This window comes from Excalfactoria chinensis, chromosome 11 (assembly GCF_039878825.1).
Source record: "Excalfactoria chinensis isolate bCotChi1 chromosome 11, bCotChi1.hap2, whole genome shotgun sequence".
Classification (NCBI taxonomy): Eukaryota; Metazoa; Chordata; class Aves; order Galliformes; family Phasianidae; genus Excalfactoria; species Excalfactoria chinensis.
This window is the reverse complement of record NC_092835.1, coordinates 9,539,376-9,562,853: the sequence shown is the minus strand read 5'-3', so window position 1 is coordinate 9,562,853 and position 23,478 is coordinate 9,539,376. Positions and strand designations below refer to the sequence as shown.

Below are 23,478 nucleotides of genomic sequence, written 5' to 3'. Positions count from 1 at the left end.
AAAGGTCCGGGGCTGTCCCGGTGCGAATGGAGCTGTTCTGTTCTTTGCCGTCTAATTCTGCAAAGCGAAGCAGTTACTCAGAAGCACAGCCGCTGTTGTCTAAACTGCGCAGCCTGCGGTGCTGCCGTGCCTGCAGGAGTGCGACTGGAATTGCTGGAGGAAGGGGAATGTTTTGTTTGTGAGCTTATCGGTGGGTGCCGTTCTGTTTCTGCACGATGTTACGGATAACTGCAAAGTTAGCGCGAGCATCAAAACAGCGACGTCCCGGCTCGATCCGCGCGGCTGTTCCGTGCGACTCGGGCTCCCTCTGCTGGCAGCTCGGGGTAACGCCGCAGGAGCGAAGCGCTCCCGTTACGGAGCCCCGTTACAAACAGCATCGCCGACAGCTCCGCCGGCTGTGAGGGACCTTGTGGCTGCTGAATGAACGTCCGGTTACTTTCATGTAGTGAACGGATTTGGGCCGACTTCACACAACTCCCGATGCGGAACAACCCGGCCTCACGCTCCCCCCGCCGCCGGCCGCGCCGCCCCGATGACGCGCTGAGTCCCCGCCCCGCGAGCAGCGCCGGCGCATGCGCATGCGGCTGTTCCGCGACCGCCCCTCAGCCATGGCGGACGAGGAGCTGGCGGCGCTGAGGCAGCAGCGGCTGGCCGAGCTGCAGGCCAAGCACGGGGTAAGGCGCGGGGCGCTGCGTGGCGCCGCGCCGGGCGGGCGGGGGAGCGAGCCGGGCCGGGCCGGGCCAGGGCGGGGCGGCCTCCCCGTGAGTGGGGCGGCGGCGGCCCGGGATTGCGGTAGCGTTGAATTGAATTGCTCATAAGGGCTCTTCGGTGCATGTAACGCCTTTGTTATTGCCTCCGCTGCAGCGGGGAGGCCTGGCGGTGCCCGAGCGATCTGCGGGCAGGCCTAGGCTGGCGTCGCTGCTTGACGCAGGCAGCACGGCCCAGCTGCTGCGAGGGCAGCAGACGCGTGTGCTCAGGATGGAGGCGCGCAGCCGGTTTGGCTCGCATCGATCCCTGCTAAAATATTTAACATTCTCGTCCTGTGACGTTTTAGGATCGTGACGGTTTTTATTCTCGTCTCGTTCTTTAGGATACTGCTGCTGATCCGTCACAACAGGAGGCAAAACAGAGGTACCAGGGAAACTGCTGGCTTTCACCTGTGTCTCTTCTAAGCATTCTAACCCCCCCCCCCCCTCTTTTTTAATACTAAGTTTCTCAGTTGAGTTTGAGATGTAGGAAGAAACCATCAGCAAAGAAACTGAAGCATGAAAGATTGAAGTATAAGGGGGAAAAAAACCAAAGCAATTCTGCACTTTCCAAAGTAGAAAGTGAAAAAAAATATTTAAATAGAGACTTTTGAAGCTTGAATGAACTGAAACACACAAACTAAAACTCCCGGGATGTGAAGGCTTACTGGAAACCACTGGATAAGTAATGAGGTTTAGTTCTGTCCTGCAGCTGCGTGGACTTCATGATGCCTCACCAAACAAGTGCTGCTCTCGGAGCCGAAAGGAACTGATCCCAGCAGTTGGTTTGGTCTTTTCTGGCAAGATGTAATGAAGAAATCAATGTAGTGAGGGGAATTCTATCCTCATTTCTTGAATGATGCTGTCAGCTAACGTGGCAGCTTTGCTGTGGTGTGTACAGCTGCCTGTGACAGAAAAGCAATGTATAAACGTGGGGTTCTTTTTAGTTATATGAATGGAAACCCTTCTGTGATCTTGTTTTGTGCGTGTTGTTTCACATGTTTGAAATCTCCCTTTTAAGGCGTATCTAATTCTCATTGCAGGGAAGCAGAGATAAGAAATACAATTCTAGCTCAAGTTCTTGATCAAGCAGCACGTGCCAGATGTAAGTACCCGAGGGGCTTTTAAATAAAGAATTCTCACCTCCTGTGCTCTGCAAGTTGAGTCCATATGTGTCTGTATAGAGGCCATGCTGAAAAAAGTGGCTGGGGGGGAAACCAGTTCAGCTTTTCAGCTGGTGATATGAGTGAGTGGTCAACTGACATCTGAATGATATTAAGCCAGTTCTTCCATAATTAACAGTAGGAACTGCTGTGACTCAAAGTTAGTTAATCTCACAGGGTACTGATATTTAAAAATAAGAAATGCAGCTTTTGCTCTTTGTCAAAGTCCCTTCTTCAGTGTATTTCATCATCCTGGCACAAAGGGGACAGTTTCCCACTTTCGTGTCTAAAAAGTGACAGTGAAGATACTCAAGGTGTGTTCTAAAACAAACTGAACAGAGCCCTTGTTGTTGCAGTAAGCAATTTGGCACTTGTGAAACCAGACAAAGCAAAAGCAGTAGAGAATTACCTTATACAGATGGCAAGATTCGGACAGCTACCTGGAAAGGTGAGTTTTGTCTTGCTTTTTCCCCCCCTAAATTGTCTTTGTATATGTTCATTTTCAAACCCAATTCTCTCAAAAACGTTCAATGTTTTTAATATCTGTATAATTAAACAATTGAAAAGGGCACTTGGGAACACTTCTAACCACTGTGATATAATTCATCAGTCAAACACCTTTTACAAGGGAAAATGCGTTTCATTTGTTCGATGCTAAGCTGCTACTTCCTCTAGGTATCAGAACAAGGTTTGATAGAAATACTTGAAAAAGTGAGTCAACAAACAGAAAAGAAAACAACAGTAAAGGTAAGTTTTGTTTCCTAAAGATGGTTTATTAAATATAACATATATTCTAAAAATAATATATATGCAATATAGTCTAGTTACAAACTCAAGCAGGAAAAATGAATGTAGTGCACCATTTCAGTCCAGCATAGAAATTCCCTTTGTGTTTACCATCACTTCTCTTACCTGTGCTGATAAATAAGTAGTGGGTTATATCCTTAGGAATGGTCTAATCTGCAGATATTGTCACTGGGTTTTGTTCTGTCCCATTATGTCGGGCTGTGATGGGGTGAAACTTCTGCTTCCCAGCAATAGGTTGTCAGATGGGTGGAGCTGGAGAGACTTTGTGTTGGATTTACTGTGACCCTTGTATTTCATTTTAGTTCAACAGGAGGAAAGTATTGGATTCTGATGAAGAGGACGATTATTAAATACTACTGTAAGACTGCCAAATAAATGGCCCGGACAAAGGCAACAGTTATCAGGCAGAATGCAAGATCTGAAAATGTTTACGTTTCTTTACTTTTTTTTTAAAATATATATAAATATGTATAAAGGCCAATAAATGAACTTGTCTTGTAAAATGACACCTGAGAAGGGCATTTTATAACTTACATTTTTGTAGTATAAGTGACCTGAGCAGTGTGGAGTTCTCCACTGCTTGAGTAGCATGAACATATTGTTGCCCCTTACTCAGTGTGTAAGCTATGCTTTCAGCACCCGTACACCCTTAACTTGCTGCTACTGGAGATACGGTAACATGAGAACTTCAGTGTAAAGCTGGGAGCAGCCACTCCCTGCAGGAGTTTAATGGACTTGCCTCCAGAGTCTAAGCCATGGACGTGTTGGAAGCAAGGTTTCCTGAGCCCCTCAAGGAAGCCCCTCCAGCAGCTCACAGACTCTCAGCTCTTTACTGGAAATGTATAAATCGAAGTTAAAGCATCAAAGTAGGCACTGTTTGTGTTTGGATTGGGCCCAGTCTCTATTATAATTGTTGCCATCGTACAATTGAAGTGTTCTCCTACAAAAGGATCAGGCTGTCTAAAAAGAAATAAAGCAAGTTAAAATTAACCGTGTAATTGTAATACAGCACTGTTCAGACATCTGGTGTCGTACGTTCTTAAAGCTACCTCCATTTCTATCAAATGGCTGGAGTGTTTCTTAAAAAAGAAATAGTTTTTCCTAAATTTCTGCAACTCCTGCATGAAGTAAAACCTGTGCTGTGCATTTCTTCAAAAACATTGTGCTGATAAACACTCTGCAACCACAAAGCCCTTTTCTGACATCATTTAACAGAAACATGTATGATCCCAAATGCAGTGTTTTTTGGAACAGAATAAAACTGTTTGAAGCGAGCGCTAGTAAGTGTGTTGTTCTTGTGCAAAAAGCGTGACTTCAGTATTCTAGGAATACTCCCTTCAAATCTTACCTAAGTTTAGACTTGGATCTTCATGTCATAGAGTATTGATATATTTCTTTAATGATAAGCTTGCTTGCATAAGCAAGCCAGAGGAATCTTTCTCTTACGTAAATCATTTGTCGGGCATTATTTGGAGCTGGTTGGGATTGAAGTGCTTTCATACATACACTACAAATCCAGAATGCCTGCAGGGATAAGCGATGTACTCTATGACAACTTCGTAGCATCACAGGAAGGAAAGAGACCACCGAGTTCATCTGCTCATTTCTCCACTTGCTCTTTTGGCTTGCAGAGTTAACATCAATCCCACTTTTTTTTAAATGAAGAAGGAACTTAAAAGTGAAGATGTTCAGGTTCAGTTTACTCTTATACTTAACACCTGTATGCCTGAAATCCCAAACCACACAGCACAGACACAAGGTGAACTCTTCAAATGCCTACGAAAAGAAGAGGAAGTAAATCCACGAAAAGACGCAATGCTTTAAAGAAGCACTCAGAGAAAACAGCGTTTTCAAGAATTACCTTTACTCGCTTTTTCTTTCCATCTTTTGGCACGAATCCAAGGCACATTAGAAAAATCAGATAAACTCATAAATTATTAGAAAAATAAACACAAGATCCTCAACTCCAAATGTCCACATGTGCACTTGCTGCAAATTTTACCGCTTAGATTAAAAAGTTACTTGAAAAAAAAAAAAATCACCAGTATGTCCTCCAGCCTTCTACTTTGCCAGGCAGTTTCCTAATATTGCAATTAAAAGAAACAGAATCATTCATACAAATATTTTATGAAATAAAATGAAAGCTGGATGTGGAGAGCCACGAATAAAAAAATACTGAACTTAGGAACCTGGCCTGTGCTGTGTACATGTTTTACTACTGTAGCCAAAACAGCAGAAAACAAAGTCCAAATCTAAGCAGCCACCTCAGTTGTGAGCTTTTGAGTCTTCAGTGATAACCTCTGGGAACGATCTATTCCAACAAAAGCCAGCTGATGCGAGAGGTACCTTTCAGAAATGGAAGGTCACTTCTTTAAATAACAGTCTGGGTTTGGGCTCTTAAGCAGCGGTTTTGTCTGCAGATGTTGCCCAGGTTCAGAATCATGAATATCTGCATTTTAGGAATGGCTGATTTAGAGGAAGGAAAACAAACAAACAAACAAACAAACCTTATGCACTCTTGCTTCTGCATATTTTTTAGCCAGGCTGAACACTGAGCTGACAGTTTAGCCTTGCAAGGGTTCTCTACTTCTCCCCACTGTCTTGGCTCCTAAAAAAACCTTGATGTTGCAGATCCGATACAGGGGAGCATTACAAAGAAATTAGCAAAGATTAGTTCCCTTTACATTATTAGCATGGATATATGTCTAACAAGGTGTCACAGATGTTATGGACTACTGTTTTCTCAGCTACTGAAACATAGAGAAATATATGCTATAACGGTTTGTAATATTTCAATAAAAATAGACATTTTGATTACCTCTGTCAATAAATAGCTTGTTATCCAATATATCTTCTTATATAAATATATATATGTTTATATATATTTATCCATTGTACTGGTAAAAACTGAAAATGCAAAAACTATTCAAAGACTTTAAAAACAAGGTGGATGGCTGAAAAAATACAATACAGGGTTTGGTCTGGTTTACTGTTACATATAATTTTAAGTAAGTGCTCAGTAGAACAGGAAGGTAGCTTTACTGCCTACATATGTCAGTACTTCCCTGTTTGTTGAGATCAGTAACGATCCGGCTCCGTAGTTACCTCCAACACAGATGGAGGATTCAGTCTTCAAAGTTTCAGGAACATTCTGTTTCTGCTGAAGAGTCATCCCTGTGTTCTCTTCTGAAGGCATCGCTTGCAAGTCTCACTGAGTTCTTTGATATGCAGCAAAAGAATACTGAAATCAACACCACCTAGTTCCTCAGCTTTTGACATCACATTTGCGCTTCTTTGTCAATGTTTGGAAAGCAAGTCATCACAACAGTCTCTTGTTTGTGAAATACTTGGACTTTCGGGGCTGGATAAACTATTACTGCTGACACTCTCTGCTGAAAGCGGTACATTAACTGTGTGTCTCCGGTGCATTAATTGACTCCTACAAGGAGTTTCCGTCATGTCATCGTGTTTCATAAACTCGCCACTGCATTCTGCATCAGTAATCTTAGCTTTGTTCTGGTCCAGTGTTTCAACAGATTTTAACTTGGTTTTATCAAAGCTTTTAATAGCTAACTGTGGGGAGAGAGAAAAATGGTGTGTCAGAAGCATTGTCTGGATTCTTCACCACAAAAATGGACAATTAAAATAGTACCGTGAATATAATTCTCACATTAATGTGATGATATTCTTGACACTGAGAACACAGTCAAGAATTAGAAATAGTGCACTCTGAAGGACAGTTATCTTCAGTCTAAATATGTGAAAACAAGAAGAGGCCAACTTGCCACAGCATACACATCCATCAGTACCAATATGATCTTATCTCTTACAGACTTCTTTTGTAACGCAGGTCTTAAGTTACTGTAACAGTTGTTTCTCATACCACTAAGAAATGTGCAAGCAGTTACAGAGACAGGCTCAACTAGACACCAAAAAACCAAGCATGCTAATGACAGATTTTCTGAGAAAATAATTAAGGGCAGAAAACAATTATCATACCCCTTTGGCTGAAATAATGGCCAAAAAATTGATAAAGTTTCAGAAAGAGGTTATGGCCTGCAAATTTACAGAGCCATGACAGTCAAACTTGGTAAGTGTGCCATATATCACTGTCACATATTAGATTTTTTGTCAGCTGGTTTACTTCCATTATATACTGCCTTTGGTGATCCACAACTATAAAATCCAAATCCCACATTTAATTAGTGGGATATTATCACTAATGCTAATAAGAATTAATAAAATATTACAGTCTTACTGTATTGATTTGGCGTTCTCAATTTGCAAATATTAAATCTAACGAGATCCATGGAAACAGAGGAGCATTTCATTTTATAGATGAAGATTCTCTTCTCAGCAGAGACCGCATTTCAGGGGCTACATCAATCTAATTATCTAATTATCAGCTACTGAACTAACCTGGTAGAAAACTGCTTTCTTTTCAATAGGTTTGTTTTCCTCCTGACTTAGTATGCCACAAAGGCTCAGCAAGATTTCCAGTAAGAGTCACAGTCAGTGCAAAGAAGGAAGAGGGAATGCATGCTCTGGGGGTAAGGCAGCATCCAGCAGCTACAATGACTTATGGTGCCACAGTACGCCCAACCACTGATGAACTGACCACACCATATAGTTGTGACACAGCTGACAATGCAACATCCATTTTGCTATCTCCCTTGGGAAAAGTCTCCACCTAGAAGCAGATTTACCAATTTACTGACAAAATTCCCTCTTGTGAATAGCACCTCTGCTTGGCAACATCTGTTCTCGCAATATGCACTTTTTCAAGCATATCCTAGGCTGGACAAGCAACAGAAAAGACAAAGAAATCAAAACTGCAAGAAGAGGTTTAAGAAATTTAAAAGGAAGTTTGAGACATTTAAGAGATGTATAGTAGTACAATTAAGTCTGAACAAGGATGGAACATTAGCAATTTAACAAGCACATCAGAACCTCAGGAATTCATTGACCACCACTAGTAAAGAGATTTCCCCGTTAAATGTATCTACGTTAATAGCAGATATATTATACAAGTAATGTGTTTCATCTTACCTGGTGCAAGAACTGATAGTCAAAATTTGGGACACTTTTATCTCTTGTTATTGTTCTCCGTAAATGTTTCGCTCTAAAATATAGTTTAAAGAAATTAAATTTAACTTAATAAAGAGACACTTTCATTCAGTCTTTCCACGAGTCTTCATGATGGAAACGCCACTAGGTGGCACTATCTCTGCACACAAAGGCAACTATCTGACAATCACTATTTCCACAAAGGGACAGCCTACTACTATCTCCTGTGTTTTAGAATCATAGAATCCTTAGAGTTGGAAGGGACCTCTGAATGCCATCTGGTCCAACTCCCCTGCAGTGAACAGGAACACCATAGCAAGACCAGGTTGCCCAGGGCCTTTATCCAGCCTCCCCTTGACCGTGGTGGGGCATCATTTTATCACAGAATATAAACTGAAATTTGGAAGTCTATAGCCAAAACCCAACATCTCAGTGAAACATTCAGATGTTTTTAAAACAGCCTGGCTCAGAAATTGCTGATTTATGACATAGCAAGTATCAGTGCAAAAACTATTGTAAATATGTTTGCCAGTACTCCTTTCAGAGGCCAGCTTTTCCCCTTCCTGCATCACATCACATCACTGCTGTTCACCACCCCTGAGTATGCCCAGAACATCTGTCTGGTGATATTAATGTTTATGCCTCTGTGGATTAATGTCTACTGTCAAATTAGTCGTGTCTGATATGCAACAATGCTCGGCCCACTTTTGGGCATTATTAAATAGTGACATGTTGTGTTTACTAATGGGAAACAATAAATGTACTTCCAGGAAAGCTTCTATGCTTACTTGTTAAATCTGTTAATTGATTGGACGAGTTGATGTTGTCTGCTTATGGGATCATCAGCTTTCTCACATGGCTCAGAATTCACTAGGAGTTCAAAAGAACAGGCAGCTGTAAGTACAGCTGAGTCACAGTGAAGAATTAAAAAAATAAAGTCCTGACTGAAAAGTGATATTTACTGACAGACAAGTTAAATTTTGTTGTAAGAACACAACAGTAATAACTTGAATCAGTCACCATTTCCCTTTGGAAAGTTTAAGCCATTTTAAGTTGCAGGAGTAAGCGTTCTTGATCAGATTAACATGACAGGCCAAGATTCTGGAGAGACCATTTAATTCTGGACTTTGAGGTTCCCAAATCCAATTTTTACAAATGTGTGTAACTAATGCTATTCTACCTCTTCATCAGTGCTTCTCAGTTATGTCTTTTGCTGGTCCTTTAAAAACTATTTCCATGATATCTGAAAGGATTGTATCAGTCTCTGGCATCAGCACATGGTGATAAATTTTAACAAAATATTTACACTCTTTCCTGAGGAAGCAGATGAGATATTCTGAAAAGCCTAACTAAAACTCATGGATGCTGAAACAGGCATTTCTGCCTCTCCTTTTCCCTCTGTTCTGGCCATGCAGCCTCAAATGTCTTCTTTCCACAAGTGGGATGGCAGCAGGCCCTTTGCTATGCTGAACTGTGCAGCTCAGCACAAAATTTGTTATACCCCTTCTCCTCTGTTTGTGAATTGCATCAGCTGGGAAACCAACTGAGAAACTTCAAAGCCAGCATAAGGAAGCAGTGGATAAGGACAACCAGAAGCAGAGGGAAGGAGAGATGAGATGATGACAGGCCAGGAGTAACACCCTTTCTTTTTAAGTAGCAATAAGCTGCATCAGCTCAGCTGTACCATCAAACTCTATGATGTCTCTCAACATATTTGCTTAGACTGTACTAAATGCTGACATTTACAAAAAGGCATTCTTTTGCAAATCTTGCTTGCTGGCCTAGAAAATTGTTTCTGTAGAAAAGATTTCTGTCCCATAATCTGTGAGACAGTAACACACTGAAGTACCACTGCCTAATCTGTTTTAGGGCAATGTGAAGGACAACCAGATGTGATTTAATCCCTTCTTTGCACTGAAATGGGCAAGTATTGCATGGTTAATTATATCATCTCAAATGTACTATTTTTTTTCTAACATGAAATGATTTAGTATGTAAAATTCCCTGCTATGCACCAAAAAAGTGAAAACTGAGTTTATGGAAGATGTCATACATGTAATTAAAAGTCTGCTGAATTTAGTTATATAATTCTAAGTGTTTCTTGTAATAAATATGAAAAACATTTGGCTATTCTTCAATTACATGTAAATCATATTGTTACACATTAATTCCTAAATCTCCTTTTATTCATAACAGTGGAAATAGCACATTTACCTTTTTTCCTTATCTTGATAGTAGCATGCTGCTCACATTCCTTTTCTCCCTCTGCTGATGTAGGTACACAGCTTGCTGCTGTTTCCAGCAACTTAATGATATTTGAATTCTTAATTTTAGAAGTTTCCATTTTTATCAGTGTTGAAATAAAAATAGGGAAAGAAAAGTACAAATTGAGAATTCCAGTTCATGCAGGTGTGTTAGCTGCCAAAACAAATGTACACAAGAATACCTTCTTATAAATAAAGACTTCATATCAGCTTGACTTGGGACAAAGCCTGTGTTCCGTAGGGTGCAATGTACCAGAATGTTTTTGCCATCTTTGTATGTTTCAAATTATACCAATGATGGGTAAGCTCATTTATGATCGATAATATGCATACTGAAATTGATGCAGGACAGAATTTTGTGGCTGTTATGCTACACATCAGGAGCTACTTAAGTACCATAAGATAGAAACCAGAAACCGTGCATCAAATCATCTAGAGAATAATTCCTTATAACCTAGTATTAATGAAATGAATGAGCTGATGACAAGATAAACAGCATCAAAAGGGCAAAGCATGGTGGGTGAAACAAGATTGCCAGCAGGCCAAGTGATTAGAACAGGGTGTTTGTTTTCCTACAGCCTGCATTTCTTTTGCTCTCTCTGCCACTACTAGCATTTTCTTTAGTGTCATTTTCATACATGTATGTGCTTTCGCTCTTCCTAGGCTCATCCTTTTTGTCTGGGATTTTTATTTTAGAAGCACTGCAGTTTTCACATATCACAAGTCATTGTGCAATAATCAGGCATCTTAGTCTTTATACCACATATAACTTTTGAATAGAGATGCCTTTGGCCAGTGAAGGGCCAAAAATGCTGCTGTGACAAACAGTTAACATTTGTTTTACATTACATCTATGGAACTCTGGAAAATCAAATGTTGGAAGCAAACTTTCTGCACTCACTGGCTCAGCACAGTCTGCAGGGGTACAGTTCCTTTCATTCCGTATGTGTGTCATCGCACCTTTCTGAAGCAGCAACTCTACCAGGGCTTCATTCTTCCTTATCACAGCCTCATGCAGTGCTGTATTTCCTTTGGCATTACAAAGGTTAACAGAAGCTCCACGCTGGACAGCAAAATAAAATCAGAGTTATAAAGAAAAAGCAGCATAAAATTGAGATAGCACGTTGTTATTGTGCTTCTCTCCCCTTTCATTTTCTATGTAGCAACGAGAACAAAGCAACAGCAGCCTTGTAGCTATATACAAAAACAGAAAGCATATGCTAGCAATCACCAGTTCAACAATAAGCCACCTGGTCATATTATTATTTCCTACCCTCTCTTATCCACAATTTCATGAAGAAACTCATTTCATTTTTTGTGTGTATCTTCTATATGGGCCAAGTCTAAAGGAGACTTAAAAATAAACAACACACAAAATGCTAAAAAAAACCCACCCATTTGATACAATCACAAGCAAGAAAACCTGCCATCTGCCAGAGAGAAGTTCTACAAAAGCAGTTAGCTGTACAATCACAGAGTAACATTTATCTCATCAAAAACTGTGAAAGGAAGAAGAGGAACAAATGCTCGTTTTTTTTTCTGAGAAACTTTAACAGAGAAAAGCTTAAATAGTAATACTAATGAGTCCTAAACAAGCACGGGTACCACATAAAAATAGTATTCTGAACACTGTATTCAATGATCTTACCTGTAACAACAAGGCAGTAGTCTCATAGTGACCATTCAAACATGCATAAATTAAAGGAGTATTTCCATATGCGTCCTTTTTATTTTGTTTAGCATTATAATCCATTAGACATTCTACCACCTGTTGGAAGAAGTAACTTTTAAATTTAAGATAGTACCCAACCACAATCATGCACATTTTTTTACACGTATAAATCTGGAAATACAGAATGAAAAGGGGATGGAAAAGATTGAAGAAAACAAGTCTCAGTTTTGCCAAACAGATGACAATCAAAAGCACTAATTCTTATCATACTAGTTGCCATAATTCAGGTTGTACATGCCAACCAACCATCACCTCAGTCTTAAGCATCATTAAATTAATTTTAACTGTAACTGATTTATCTTGTTACTAATTTCACAGAAGAGCTTTTTGCTGGTGGCTCTTTGTTAAATAGCTTGCATTTATGAAGAGGCTCCATTACCTGGGAGTGACCTTTCTGGCAGGCTAAATGAAGAGGCACTGCATGTTCTGCATTCTTGGCACTGATACTGGCTCCATGTTTCAACAAGAGAGAGACAAGGTCAGAGTGCCCATGCAGAGCAGCCATATGTAATGGTGTAAAACCATCTTGATTTGAAACATTTACACCAAGGCCATTAGCGGGGACCCTTGCAAATATCTGTTGAGCAATTCACAAAACAAAATACATAATTAATTCTTTTACTTTCCACTGACCAAAAAACAATCAAATACCTACTAAGTAAGACACCAAGCAGATGGACAGACATTGCAAGAACTTCAACTACAGAACCTCACTGAGGACTTTCGGGAAGAGAGCTGGTGAACCAGAGCAGTTTGGCAGTACTTTTCAAGTTTTTTTCTCTTTTTCTTCCAGTATACTGGAAGATACAGCTCCTGATATAGGAATTCCTGGCAAAGTATCCATGCTATTAAAAAGGGATTAAAGCTGTGCATGTTGAGAGGGAAGCAAGCCCCAGAGTTTTTATATAGCTGTTAGGATGCTGTTACATACACAGTGCGTGTTAATACTTTATGGAGCTAGATTTCACAAATAGCCACTCATGCTCTTGCAGACACTATGTACATATTTTACTGTGTACTTGGTAATACATAATGTTTGTTACATACATTATTTTTATTCACGTGCAAGTATCATGAACACAAATTATTCTATTTAGAGAACGAACCTTTTGTGCTGGCCCACATTTTGAGCACTGGCATAAAGGATGGCAGAATTCTGGTTTTGATGTACTGACTGTGTCATCTTCATCTTCTAAGTCTTCTTCTGTCCATTCCAAGAGATAACGTACCTGGTAGAAAAAGCAAGTCCTCCTTTATAGATCCCAGAGGTTCCACATCTTAATAAATCCACATAACTGCATCTTATGCAAGTACAGTTTTACAAACCCATACTTGTGAATATCACAGGAAGACTATATAGCTACTCCTGGCACCACTTCCCCTAAGGCAAATTAAAACATCAAATATTATTGTTGACAAAGCAGCTAGAACATTCACCAAGTACAGCAGTGAAGTAAATTATAAATGACTTCCTGCTGCCTAATCAAGACTTTAGTGTTCACCTCTGCTCAAACCTTCCAAATCCCTTTATCTCAGATGATGATTAGACCAAGATTTGTGCCAGCTTGTGTCAACGTGAATTTTGTTTCATCTTTTTCTTTAACAAACATAAGAAGTGACAAGGATAACAACATTTAATCAATACCCAAACTTTGCAGGGACAGACTTTTCTTAGGTTGATTACTTCCTTGACAATTTCATTTTTCCACAATGTATAATGCCTTCTTTTTAAGAGAGAGCTCTTCAGTGAAGCTAGTCTTAGGATTCAGAGCACTCCTGTAGGCTCCACAAGCAGCAACACTTACTGCAAGTTAATTTTAAACTAAATTCTATGCAACAAAGCCATTTAAGAAATACACTTTTGCACTGGAATCCATTAATCCAGTGCAAACTAAAGATATCTTAGAATTAGTTAAGGCTCCATTACTGAAGTAAATTACAGTGTTATACCTGTAGAAAGTATAGCTTGAGAACCTCCTTCCAAAAAGCTGCTACATAACTGAAATGTATTTGGGGAATAATGTTTAATCCTTTCTAGACAGACCTTCCATACTGTCCTCAAATACTTCTTTCTCACTAAAGACACAGAGATTTACCAAAGTGAGCTGAATATTAGTTTCAGAATGCAGAACTGTCATTGGGCCAGTTAATTAAAATAACTCTCAATGATTAACATCTTTATCTCTAATTTAAAGTATAATTGCTTTTGAAGTTTGCAGGTGCTATGATAATGACAAATGTTGTGGGTTTTGGCTTCTTGAAGAATCAGAGTATAACTATCATTTTTCTTACAACTTCCAGTTTTGTATCACTTTGTATAATGCCTCCTCTTGCAAAGCTGAACTGGCTATCAGACGAGAAATCTACAACAGCACCAATGACCCTTCTGATGCTTCTGTTTCTATGGAGACCGAACTCAGGCAGTCAGAACAAGATAAGGATTTTCAAATAACCCTTTTTTAAGTAGATCTGCAAGCCGAAAATGATATGCTGATATGCAAGCATGTATGTATGAATGCCATCTAGTTGAACAGTTCTGAAATGAACAATTCTACATTCTAACTTGAGCAATGTGGAAAGTAAGGCCACAAAAAATAAGGTGACTGTCATCTGAATGCATAAATTACACTTTTAAATGCTTCTCACTATGTCTCTTGATCAGTGCTAGATATTATAAATACAAAACAAACAGTAGATAACATTCAAACCATTAGATAACGCAGAAACGTAGGAATTAAAAAGCATTTCTGGATTTGTTTCTGAAGGAAGATACTAAGTGAAGCATTCTTACCTTATTATTTACAAATAACTTCCTCAATTTGAATGAGGTTAATTGGAATTCAGTAATATTCAACAGTCATTTTAGGACTCACCATTTCCAGATCTCCATCAGCAACTGCTCTTAAGAGTTTTTCCACCTATGCATGAAGAAAATTTATTTGCTTTGTTAGTATTAAGCTGTGCGTGGAAAATACTGTCATATTTCACTGGTCTGATCTCCTTAGGGTTTTAACAGAATGGGACAAATCTTGTACAGGCAAAAGACCAGAGGCTAGATTAAATCTCTCAAACCCTTTTTATTTCTTTTTAGGAAAGCTACTAAATTTTGTTTTTTCCACATTACTACAGCTCTAGTATAAGGTGAAGTTCCTTGAAGTCATGCACTGGGCCCTCAGGGCAGCATTCTTCTTACCCAGCTTGCAATGTCTAAAAGCCATCTGTCTAAATCCAAACCCCCCCCCCCCCCCCTTGGTACCTGCAAAATAGAATGCAGACAACAAACAACACCTGTGTACAGCACAGCTCAAATTAAGCATCTAAGATGTCTGAAATGAATGGTGCTTTGGAGGTACTAAGTTCTCTCCATCAATTAAGGAGAAAAACAGGTGACTAAACTTAAGTCAATTGTCTTTCACACATGTGAAGGCAGGTAAGCTGTATCCTCTGTACATGCACATCTAAAATGGACTAAAAATATTAAGAAGATCTGTACCTCCCTTAAATTTCCCTTAACATGGTTCCCTAATCATACAGAATAACGTCACCATAGAAGCTCTTAATGATTTTCAGGGATCAGTCTTATCACATAGAAGATACCTAACAGTAATAGCAAGCGACCCACAAGCTCTGATAATTTCTTTCCAAAAACAACTTCCTTAGAGTTCTAAAAATTGCCCCAGGACTTAACAGTGGAGAAATGTATAAATCTATTATGCAGCTTATGGATTATTTATTAAGAGTACTTGGGCTAAAATGCCTGCTCCATGTGTTCCTCCATCTTTCCAGCTTGCTTTCTCATTCCTCTGTGGAAGGTAACTACACTCCTTTAAGTGTAAAAATAAAAGAAACAAAGCCACTTGAAGACACCTACTGTAGCTCACTCACATATTCAGCTTATCTGCTGCTGAACAGAAATTCTGCTAAGAGTTATTAGTTCTAACAAATGACACTCCAAATTTACGTGCCTGGCTCCTTTTCTTTTCTAAGTTTTAAATGAGACACATTCTAAACTATATGCCATAACTAGCTGTAATAAAGACTCCACTGCATTCCTTTAATCCGTGATCTAAGCCTTGAAGTCTGGAAAATTGACCTTATCAGTTTCCCATTACTTCCAGTGGCATTCTGTTTATGAGGATCTCTCAGGATTAGGCCCTTGTCTCTTTGCTTAGTAAGAATAACAGCAGTGAGCCCCCATTTGAAACCTGGCAAACAGAACTGACCTAAAGCTGGATTACAGGAAGAGGTCATTAACCCCAAGAATATAAGGTGTAAGCTGCTTGTAATCTTTTCCCCTGGTTTGAACTACAGTCTTAGCTCTCCTGAGTGATAAATTTGTTCCCTCAAGAAAAAGCAAATCCTCAATCTATCAGGTAAAGTTTTACATACATTAGACCTCATTTACAGAGTCTGTGTGCACAGAGAAGTACAATCTGACATCCAGGCTCCCACAGAGCAAATAGATACCAAAGTGTGCGTTAATACTGTCCTTTTGACAAACTTTACATCTGTAAGTTTCCTGATGATTTTTAGAAAACAGGAAAGTTTGGAAAGAGGAGAACATGATAGCAGAAGGAATGGAAAGAATTAAAATGCAGAGGGAAGCAAAGATATTGTGGTGATCAATTTGGAAAAAACAGAACAGGAAGATAAAAGAAATACAAACAGAAGCATCAGGAGCAGGAGTGATGATATGACTGTCCTGGGAGGTTATAAATCAAAAGTATGGATTTAAGGTTCCAAAGGAAGTTAAAAAAAAAAAAAAAAAAAGGATATTTTTGCAGAAGAAGCAAATTAAAGCAGTCCTACACAATATTACTCTTCTAGGTTCACTCACTTTGCTTTTGCTTCAGTCTTACCTCTTTATAACTGTTCTTCACTTCATCTTGCCTTATATCAATTGATGCTGATGACAAACTCGAGACGGATGATCCTCTGCTGAAAGTTTCTGTTGAGTGCTGAGGAGACCTAAGTGGTGACTTCATGTTGGGGAAAAAAAAAACCAACAAAAAAGCAGAAAAACTTGCATCATCAGATTAAGCAGGTTAAATGTAAGGAAAAAAAATGTTTAGTGATTTCCATTGGTTGTTACCTCAGAAGCACTCTGTCCGCGCTCAAAGGTTAGGTAGTTTAATTCCATCAATGACAAAATCTGTGTAAAAATATCAATAAGGAAAACCAATGTAACTCCACTGACTGAAACATAAATTAGCTGACAATCTTATATTAGTAATAGATTACAACTGAGAAGATTAAAAGTAGCAGTCACAAATTTATGTTCTGTACTGCTGAGACATTGCATTCATACTACTAGATTTAAAACATAACTGTTTTACCTCAAAAACAAACATACACTTTAACTTAAACAGTACTAAAGTACAAAATCTTATTAACACGTAAGCAGCCACACTTCTCTGGAACTGCATCAAAGAGAAATCAACCTGGAAGATAAACAACAGTACCTTGGAATTTAATGCACACTGCAGTGAAGTCTCTTTCATCCGGTTTTGAGTATTTGGATTTGCCCCATTTTGCAAAAGCACTTCAATGATCCCTTGATAACCCCAACGAGCAGCTATATGGAGAGGGGTATCTCCCTTTTCATTTCCAATATCTAGTCTGCAGGAATGCACATCATAGTAGACTAATGCTTTGATGCACTGGAAAGAAAAGGAAAGCCATCAATAAATTATTATATAGTCTTCAATTCATATAATATGTGCAAGCTTAAATGGGTTGTTTTCATTCCTACTCATATAATCCATTGCCTAAAAGGCAGGCTTTTATAGTTGAGCATTGTTAAACAAAGAGTTAAAATCAAATAACTAAATTAGCACAATATTATATTTAACATGAATGTTTAATTAAAATTGTTATGAACTACTGAATAAAGTCTTAATTTACAGTATTAAACAGCCCCCAATTTATTTTCTTTTTAAAGCATGAAAGTCTAGTGCAAACTGGCATCATGGTTTAATTCTTTTCCATTTAGATGTCCGCTTAGTTTGTTACAAAATAATTACTTACATCCTCATGGCCATAAGTGCAGGCTAAATGAAGTGGAGTATTTCCATTATTGTCCTGAACGTCAGTACTTGCCTTATAGTGCAACAAGAGAAGCTTAGAAAAAAAATAAAAGCAGACATCTATGTAACTAAAAAATTAATACAGAAGCAATTGTTACTCTGTATATTCCTTTAGGTTTCTAGTATGATGAAATACTTCATGAAAACCTGTCTTTGTCTCTCCTGCTTCAAATACAAACAGTCCCTTTTGGCATTACAGTACTTCTTTTTTTCCCTAACCCAAGAAACAAATAAAGCTACTGGTTACATATTCAGATTTGTCATTGAAAAAAATGAATCACCTACTGCAGCAAACACTGCAATATATACAATGCACAATAATTTATCCCACATATTAGCAGTCTACAGTGGTAAAGACATAGAATTCTTTAAGTCATGATAACTCAGAGACCTCACATATACAAAATTCAAGTACATAACATAGGCGGTCTATCCTAAACACAATTTGAAGAAATTTAATTAGTCCCAATGACTGCAATGGCTCTTTTGTCCCAACCCAGAGCAAAAAGTTAACAGGCTTTCCACTGATACTACATATCAGAGATCAGTATTAATAAAAAGGATTAATTCTCAGGCATTCACAGCTGTCAATTACTTGCTTATTATGAATGGCAGAAAACCTTCCAGTAAAGTAAAACATACATTATGCAAATAAAAATGCTGAAAGATTCTCAATTCTGACAGCACATACACGTCTAGTAAAACCTTCTCAAAAGACCAAGATGACAGTAACAGCAGAGCAGCTTAATAAGAGTCAGATATCTATTATTTAGGTTAAGTACTTGCTTTTATTTCCAATTAAGCCTTTTAGTGCTTACTGTAACGTTCTGATATCCCTTCTGACAGGCAAGGTGAAGTGGAGTTGAACCGTGGTAATCTGTAGCGTTGACAATGGCTCCTTTGGCTACTAGTAAATCCACTAATGATGTTTGCCCTTGGAAAATACACAGTCGTTAGAAGAGACCAAGTTTTCTACAGAATATTGCTACTTTTCATATTCAAACATGATAGTATGCAGAAATGGAGGTTATCTTTCTACACACTGTATGTTTAATTCCCACTGGGTATTTTCTGTTCCAAGTTGCACATGGTCAAAAACTGCCAAAGAACCGCCAGCTACAAGCAAGCTAAGTTTGTATTTTGAGTAAGAAAATGAAGTCATGTCACACAAAGCTTTCCCATATTAGGATTCAAGATAATAATTAAAGAATGAAGGTGGCTAAAAAAGGAACCACAAAAAATTAATTCATTTTCTGAAAAATAAAAGATTAACGGTACAGTGAATGTTACAGGACAGGAGATGGTACAGATCTACCATGCACAGCCAGTCACAGGAGAAAGAAATTATTAATTCCTCAATTTGCAAGTTCTTTAAAAACATGACTGGTTTCTGATGAAATCTGAACTTTTTTCACAAGTGAAGAACAAGCCACAGTAAGCAAAAGTAAGCCGCTGGCAAATGTACAATAACCTGCCTGTAAGAAACTGAGCTTAAAAGAAAATGCAGCGACTTGAGCATGGGCCAAGATATCAGCTCTCATAGCTAATAAGCTAAAAACACTTCAAGGTAAAATTCACTATATTGTGAAAGCTGGGAAAGATCTTAACAGGAAAAAGTAGAACATAAGAAGGTAAAAACATTAGCTAAGAAAACCATGGAGACTCACCACAAATAGCAGCTATATGAAGTGGTGTATATCCCCGGTCATCTCGGGAAAATGGAGTGATAATTGAAGGATCATTCAGTTTCCTGCAAAACACAGTGGTTTAAAAGCAACTTAATTACGTATGCAGCAGGGTTAATGAGGAGATGAAGAGAGACACTGCCAAGGCTTACAAGAAACTGATGCTGGAACTCCTTATCCTTTAACTTTCACACTATCAAATTATTCTATCCAGAGTTTTATGTTTTTTGATAGAGTTTTTGCTCACAATGTGTAAGTCGCTCAAGAGAACAAACATTCCACACCATACTTACCTAAAGATATACAGTCTCCATCACAAAATTTGCCTGGATCCAAGGCACTTGGTACCCTCCTAATATATTTCTTCTGCTGTTTCAAACTATATGAACATAAGCTCTGTATTATATTCTGAAGTGCTACCAACATCTGCCATAACTGAAAGCAGCACACTTTCTAAAGTAAATCTTAGACTAACACTTCTACAGAGCTTTTCCTGCATTTGCAGAGATAAAAAGTGCTTACCCAGAAACTAGCTTCTCACATTTGTCACAGTAACAGAGGGGATGACACATTTTTTGTACAGTGTCCTTATCGCTGTCACCTTGACTTAGCAATCGCTCCACTTCCTCCTGATTACCTGAAGCAATGTGCTACAAAAAGCCAACAGAAAATAGAGAATGAGGAACTGATATAAAAAGCCATCCTCACAAACACTTGGAAAAAAAGAAAAACCATTTACCAAAGCACGAAAACAAAGAAACTGATCATAAAAGACAAATACTCAACCATTAGAAAGCAGCAATGAACAATATCACAGAACAAAACCCTTTAATGGGCATTCAGCATTAAAAATATTCTGTTCTTGGCTTACCTCACTTTCTATTTAAAAAAAAAAAGCACAACAATTAGACTCGGTCACAAAATTGAGCTCCCTCTGTGCAAAAACGTTTCTATAAAATTACAACATCTCTAGCCATAAGCAGCAAACACATATAATTAGAAGCTCTACTTTGTTTCCTTGTACAGGGAAAATTCTTTTAGAACAACAATTAGAGATAAACGTATAACATGAAGTAGCTATCAGGTGACTACACAACTTATTTCAGCAACCTCTTTAATTTTAAGGACTGAAGGTAGTGAGACACAAGTAATTACTAGCATTACATACGTGCTATTTCATTGTCATGAGTCCATATTTCTTAGGCACCAGAATTCATACAGTCATATTAACTTAGTATTGTTTTGGCACAGAAACACAAACATACTTTTAACAACTACTAAAATATATTTTGCAGTACTAATATAATGAATGCTGTGTTACGTTCCAGAAAAATCACACAAAGGGCAGCATGTAAATATAAAATAATTAAGTATGCATATACTTTTGCCAATAAAGTTATTCACCTTAAATAAGCAATCTATTGGAGTAGTAGACATCTGGGACAAAAAGTTCATCCTTTGTCTTAAAAGCAGCTTGTCATACAGCCTGTCAGATTCCTGAAGGTAATATACATAAATAAATTAACATTTACAACTAAAAATTAAAAATTACAGTCAGTGAAAATTCAGATTTTCTACAATTTTCATCAAGTTACAGCCTATAAGGTTGTTAGAAACATCTGAGAGGTCTATGGAGACAAAAGTTCAGATCTCTACTTCACAGCATATTATCTATAAATTGAACTTCTTTCAATACTTCAAATGTTGAAATTTTGGAATGGATAAATAATCCAAAACTGCAAGAGAAAACAAGCAGCTTCAAGCTGGATGCAGTTCTGTCCTCTATCGCAATATTAAAATCTCCTTCATAAACAACGTGGTATCTTTGTAAACTCAGCAGTCAGTCTGTACAATCTTAACACGTCTACATGGTCGTTTGGTTGTATGTTTATGAGATCACCCTTCCTAGCCATGTAGCTAATCTAACTGACAGCTTTTAAAACCTGAACTATTTGGGTAGGCATGCTGTGTTCAGCTATTTATGCTATTTGTTTTGCTTTTTCTATAATAACAGAAATCTGTTAGCTCAGATTTCACCTTATTATGAACAAAAGGTTGTTGGCAGATATGAAATTATTATTGGTTTTGAATTTAGAGACATGAAGGTGACATTCACCAGTTTTTCAAACCTGGGCTCTTCAGCTAAAGATACCAACATTTATCTCTTCAGAATAACTAAGTATGTGGCCATGGATCTCCTTGGATAGAAAATCAAAATGCTTATTAGCTATGAAAGATGTTAAAGCTTTAATACTGAAATTACTCAATTTAATTAGCCACTCTTGTGCTTTTTATTTTATAGAGAATCTCAAAAAGCAGCAAAACTTTGCATAGCATTAATACTGTCCCTTTCATGGTGTGTTTTACATGAAAAGCATTTCAAATGTGGAAAAACACAAGGAGCCATTTAAGACAGTAATGCTCATGTGGAGAGATAAGGCTGTCATTTTATTACATGAGTCAAGAAGTCATCCATTACAGGTGAAACTACATATCTTACAAATAAGAACGTGAAAAAATGAACAGCATAAGAATCAGGAATTTGCTGAAATACCAAAATAAGTCCCTCAAAGACAAAACTGCTTGTAACAACTTCACTTCCACTCCAGGAATTAAAATGAAGTTTTGCTTAGAGTGGGACTTTAACAGGTATGACAGCTATATCTAAGCTTTATTTAATCTACAACCAAACATGAATATTTTTAGCTGATGTGATTCTCTGTACATATAGATATTTGTACCTAAAAAGGAGTCTCCATACAGCAACCTACCCAGAATAATTTCACCACTAACAATTTAAAGCTTGTGAAGACTCTCTTCCCCCCCTCTTAACACCACTCCGTGAACCTTATTAATCTCAACTTGTTCTAGAGACTTCCTTTCTAGCCCTCCTCCATGCACTTCTTCAGTTCCAACTCCATGGCCACCTACAGCTCCTTCCATACAAGAATCTAAATGCTACCTCTTTTCTTGTGCATGGCTTCAACCAAGTCCCTGTTTCATATCCACCTTCAACTCTGTAAATGAGGTCTTACTATGTATTAGCTGTGCACAGGAACTTAAACAAGGGTCCAGTACTTATTGGAAATCACATTAAGAAAGCTTGACAGAAAATGTAGTCTTCTACATTTGCAGAAGCATGAATGCATGCTTCTCTCCTCATTTTGACCCACACTGAAAATGTCTCTCCAAGAGTTGTATCATCTTTAATGAAGGACTGGTTAAATCTTTAAGTGTAATTTTCTTACTGACATGAAGAAGACATACCATTTTCCCACAGGGTACATTAGCTCCCTGTGGAGTTCTCCTTCTGTAGTTGGTTTCATTAGGAATTGGACAAGAGCATTAGTCAGCCATCAGAAACGCCATCTGAAGCCAACTATAAAATTAAACATAGCCACATGAGGAGCCGTAACGAAGGCCCAGGGCACAGCAATGTTCCTGCTCAGAGCCTGGAAACCTTCGAGCACAGTCTGTAAATGGAAGCTGTGGGACATCAATCTGACAACTGCTGCTTTTAAGCAGAAAGCAGATCTCCCTTTATCACAGAATAAAGGAAATACCTAAACTGCTAGGTTTCTGAAGGGAGTGCAATTCCATCAGAAGTTCTGCTATGTTCATCCATCTCCTTACTCCCTTTTTTCAGTTCCCATAGTGGGGCTATCTGCTACAACAAAGAGGCAGAAACTAGGTGTGCCACCTTTCCTTTTACCTGCAGTAGGGACAATGGTTCTTTCCTTTTAACCGGTACTAGAGACGATGGGGTGACTCATTTCCTTTTCAAGTCTCTCCTTTTATTTCCTCCCCATCTAGTCTTCAAGTCATGCTGACTACTGTGAGAGGAAGTGTGCGAGTTCCTGCTGCTTGCTCATATACAAGTGGAAAGGCAGAAAGCAGGGAACTAGCAGTACAGGCCTGGAGCTGATTC

General features: G+C 38.4%; 2 protein-coding genes across 5 annotated transcripts in view; one reads left to right on the top strand and one right to left on the bottom strand.

Annotated features, from left to right (window-relative positions):
• Positions 1 to 553: 553 nt before the first annotated feature.
• PDCD5 (programmed cell death 5) lies at positions 554 to 3,990 on the top strand. The gene is made up of 6 exons (XM_072346189.1): positions 554 to 674; positions 1,091 to 1,131; positions 1,790 to 1,851; positions 2,266 to 2,357; positions 2,585 to 2,656; positions 3,019 to 3,990. Exons 1-6 carry the CDS (start codon positions 573 to 575, stop codon positions 3,064 to 3,066), a joined length of 417 nt encoding a protein of 138 aa, XP_072202290.1. The 5' UTR covers positions 554 to 572; the 3' UTR covers positions 3,067 to 3,990.
• Positions 3,991 to 4,559: 569 nt separating this feature from the next.
• Positions 4,560 to 23,478, bottom strand: part of ANKRD27 (ankyrin repeat domain 27) — a 37,186-nt gene continuing 18,267 nt past the window's right edge. For 3 of the 4 annotated variants that reach the window (XM_072346183.1, XM_072346185.1, XM_072346186.1), the window contains 17 exons: positions 20,955 to 21,047; positions 20,073 to 20,200; positions 19,533 to 19,615; positions 18,684 to 18,799; positions 17,807 to 17,899; positions 17,242 to 17,439; positions 16,872 to 16,931; positions 16,639 to 16,758; positions 14,653 to 14,697; positions 12,886 to 13,008; positions 12,159 to 12,356; positions 11,696 to 11,815; positions 10,949 to 11,110; positions 9,998 to 10,106; positions 8,572 to 8,653; positions 7,766 to 7,838; positions 4,560 to 6,289 (listed from right to left, as the gene is read on the bottom strand). In XM_072346183.1, coding sequence (XP_072202284.1) covers positions 6,014 to 6,289; positions 7,766 to 7,838; positions 8,572 to 8,653; positions 9,998 to 10,106; positions 10,949 to 11,110; positions 11,696 to 11,815; positions 12,159 to 12,356; positions 12,886 to 13,008; positions 14,653 to 14,697; positions 16,639 to 16,758; positions 16,872 to 16,931; positions 17,242 to 17,439; positions 17,807 to 17,899; positions 18,684 to 18,799; positions 19,533 to 19,615; positions 20,073 to 20,200; positions 20,955 to 21,047 — 2,079 coding nt within the window. In that variant the 3' untranslated portion in view covers positions 4,560 to 6,013. The remainder of the gene's footprint in view (positions 6,290 to 7,765; positions 7,839 to 8,571; positions 8,654 to 9,997; positions 10,107 to 10,948; positions 11,111 to 11,695; positions 11,816 to 12,158; positions 12,357 to 12,885; positions 13,009 to 14,652; positions 14,698 to 16,638; positions 16,759 to 16,871; positions 16,932 to 17,241; positions 17,440 to 17,806; positions 17,900 to 18,683; positions 18,800 to 19,532; positions 19,616 to 20,072; positions 20,201 to 20,954; positions 21,048 to 23,478) is intronic. The other variant, XM_072346187.1, reaches the window with a different exon arrangement.

Excerpts from the sequence above, each read along its gene's own strand:
- PDCD5 (XM_072346189.1), top strand. The coding sequence starts at position 573 with ATGCGCATGCGGCTGTTCCGCGACCGCCCCTCAGCCATGGCGGACGAG. Across the intron at positions 1,852-2,265 it reads TCAAGCAGCACGTGCCAGAT|TAAGCAATTTGGCACTTGTG; the intron begins GTAAGTACCCGA and ends TTGTTGTTGCAG. Across the intron at positions 2,657-3,018 it reads AAAAGAAAACAACAGTAAAG|TTCAACAGGAGGAAAGTATT; the intron begins GTAAGTTTTGTT and ends ATTTCATTTTAG.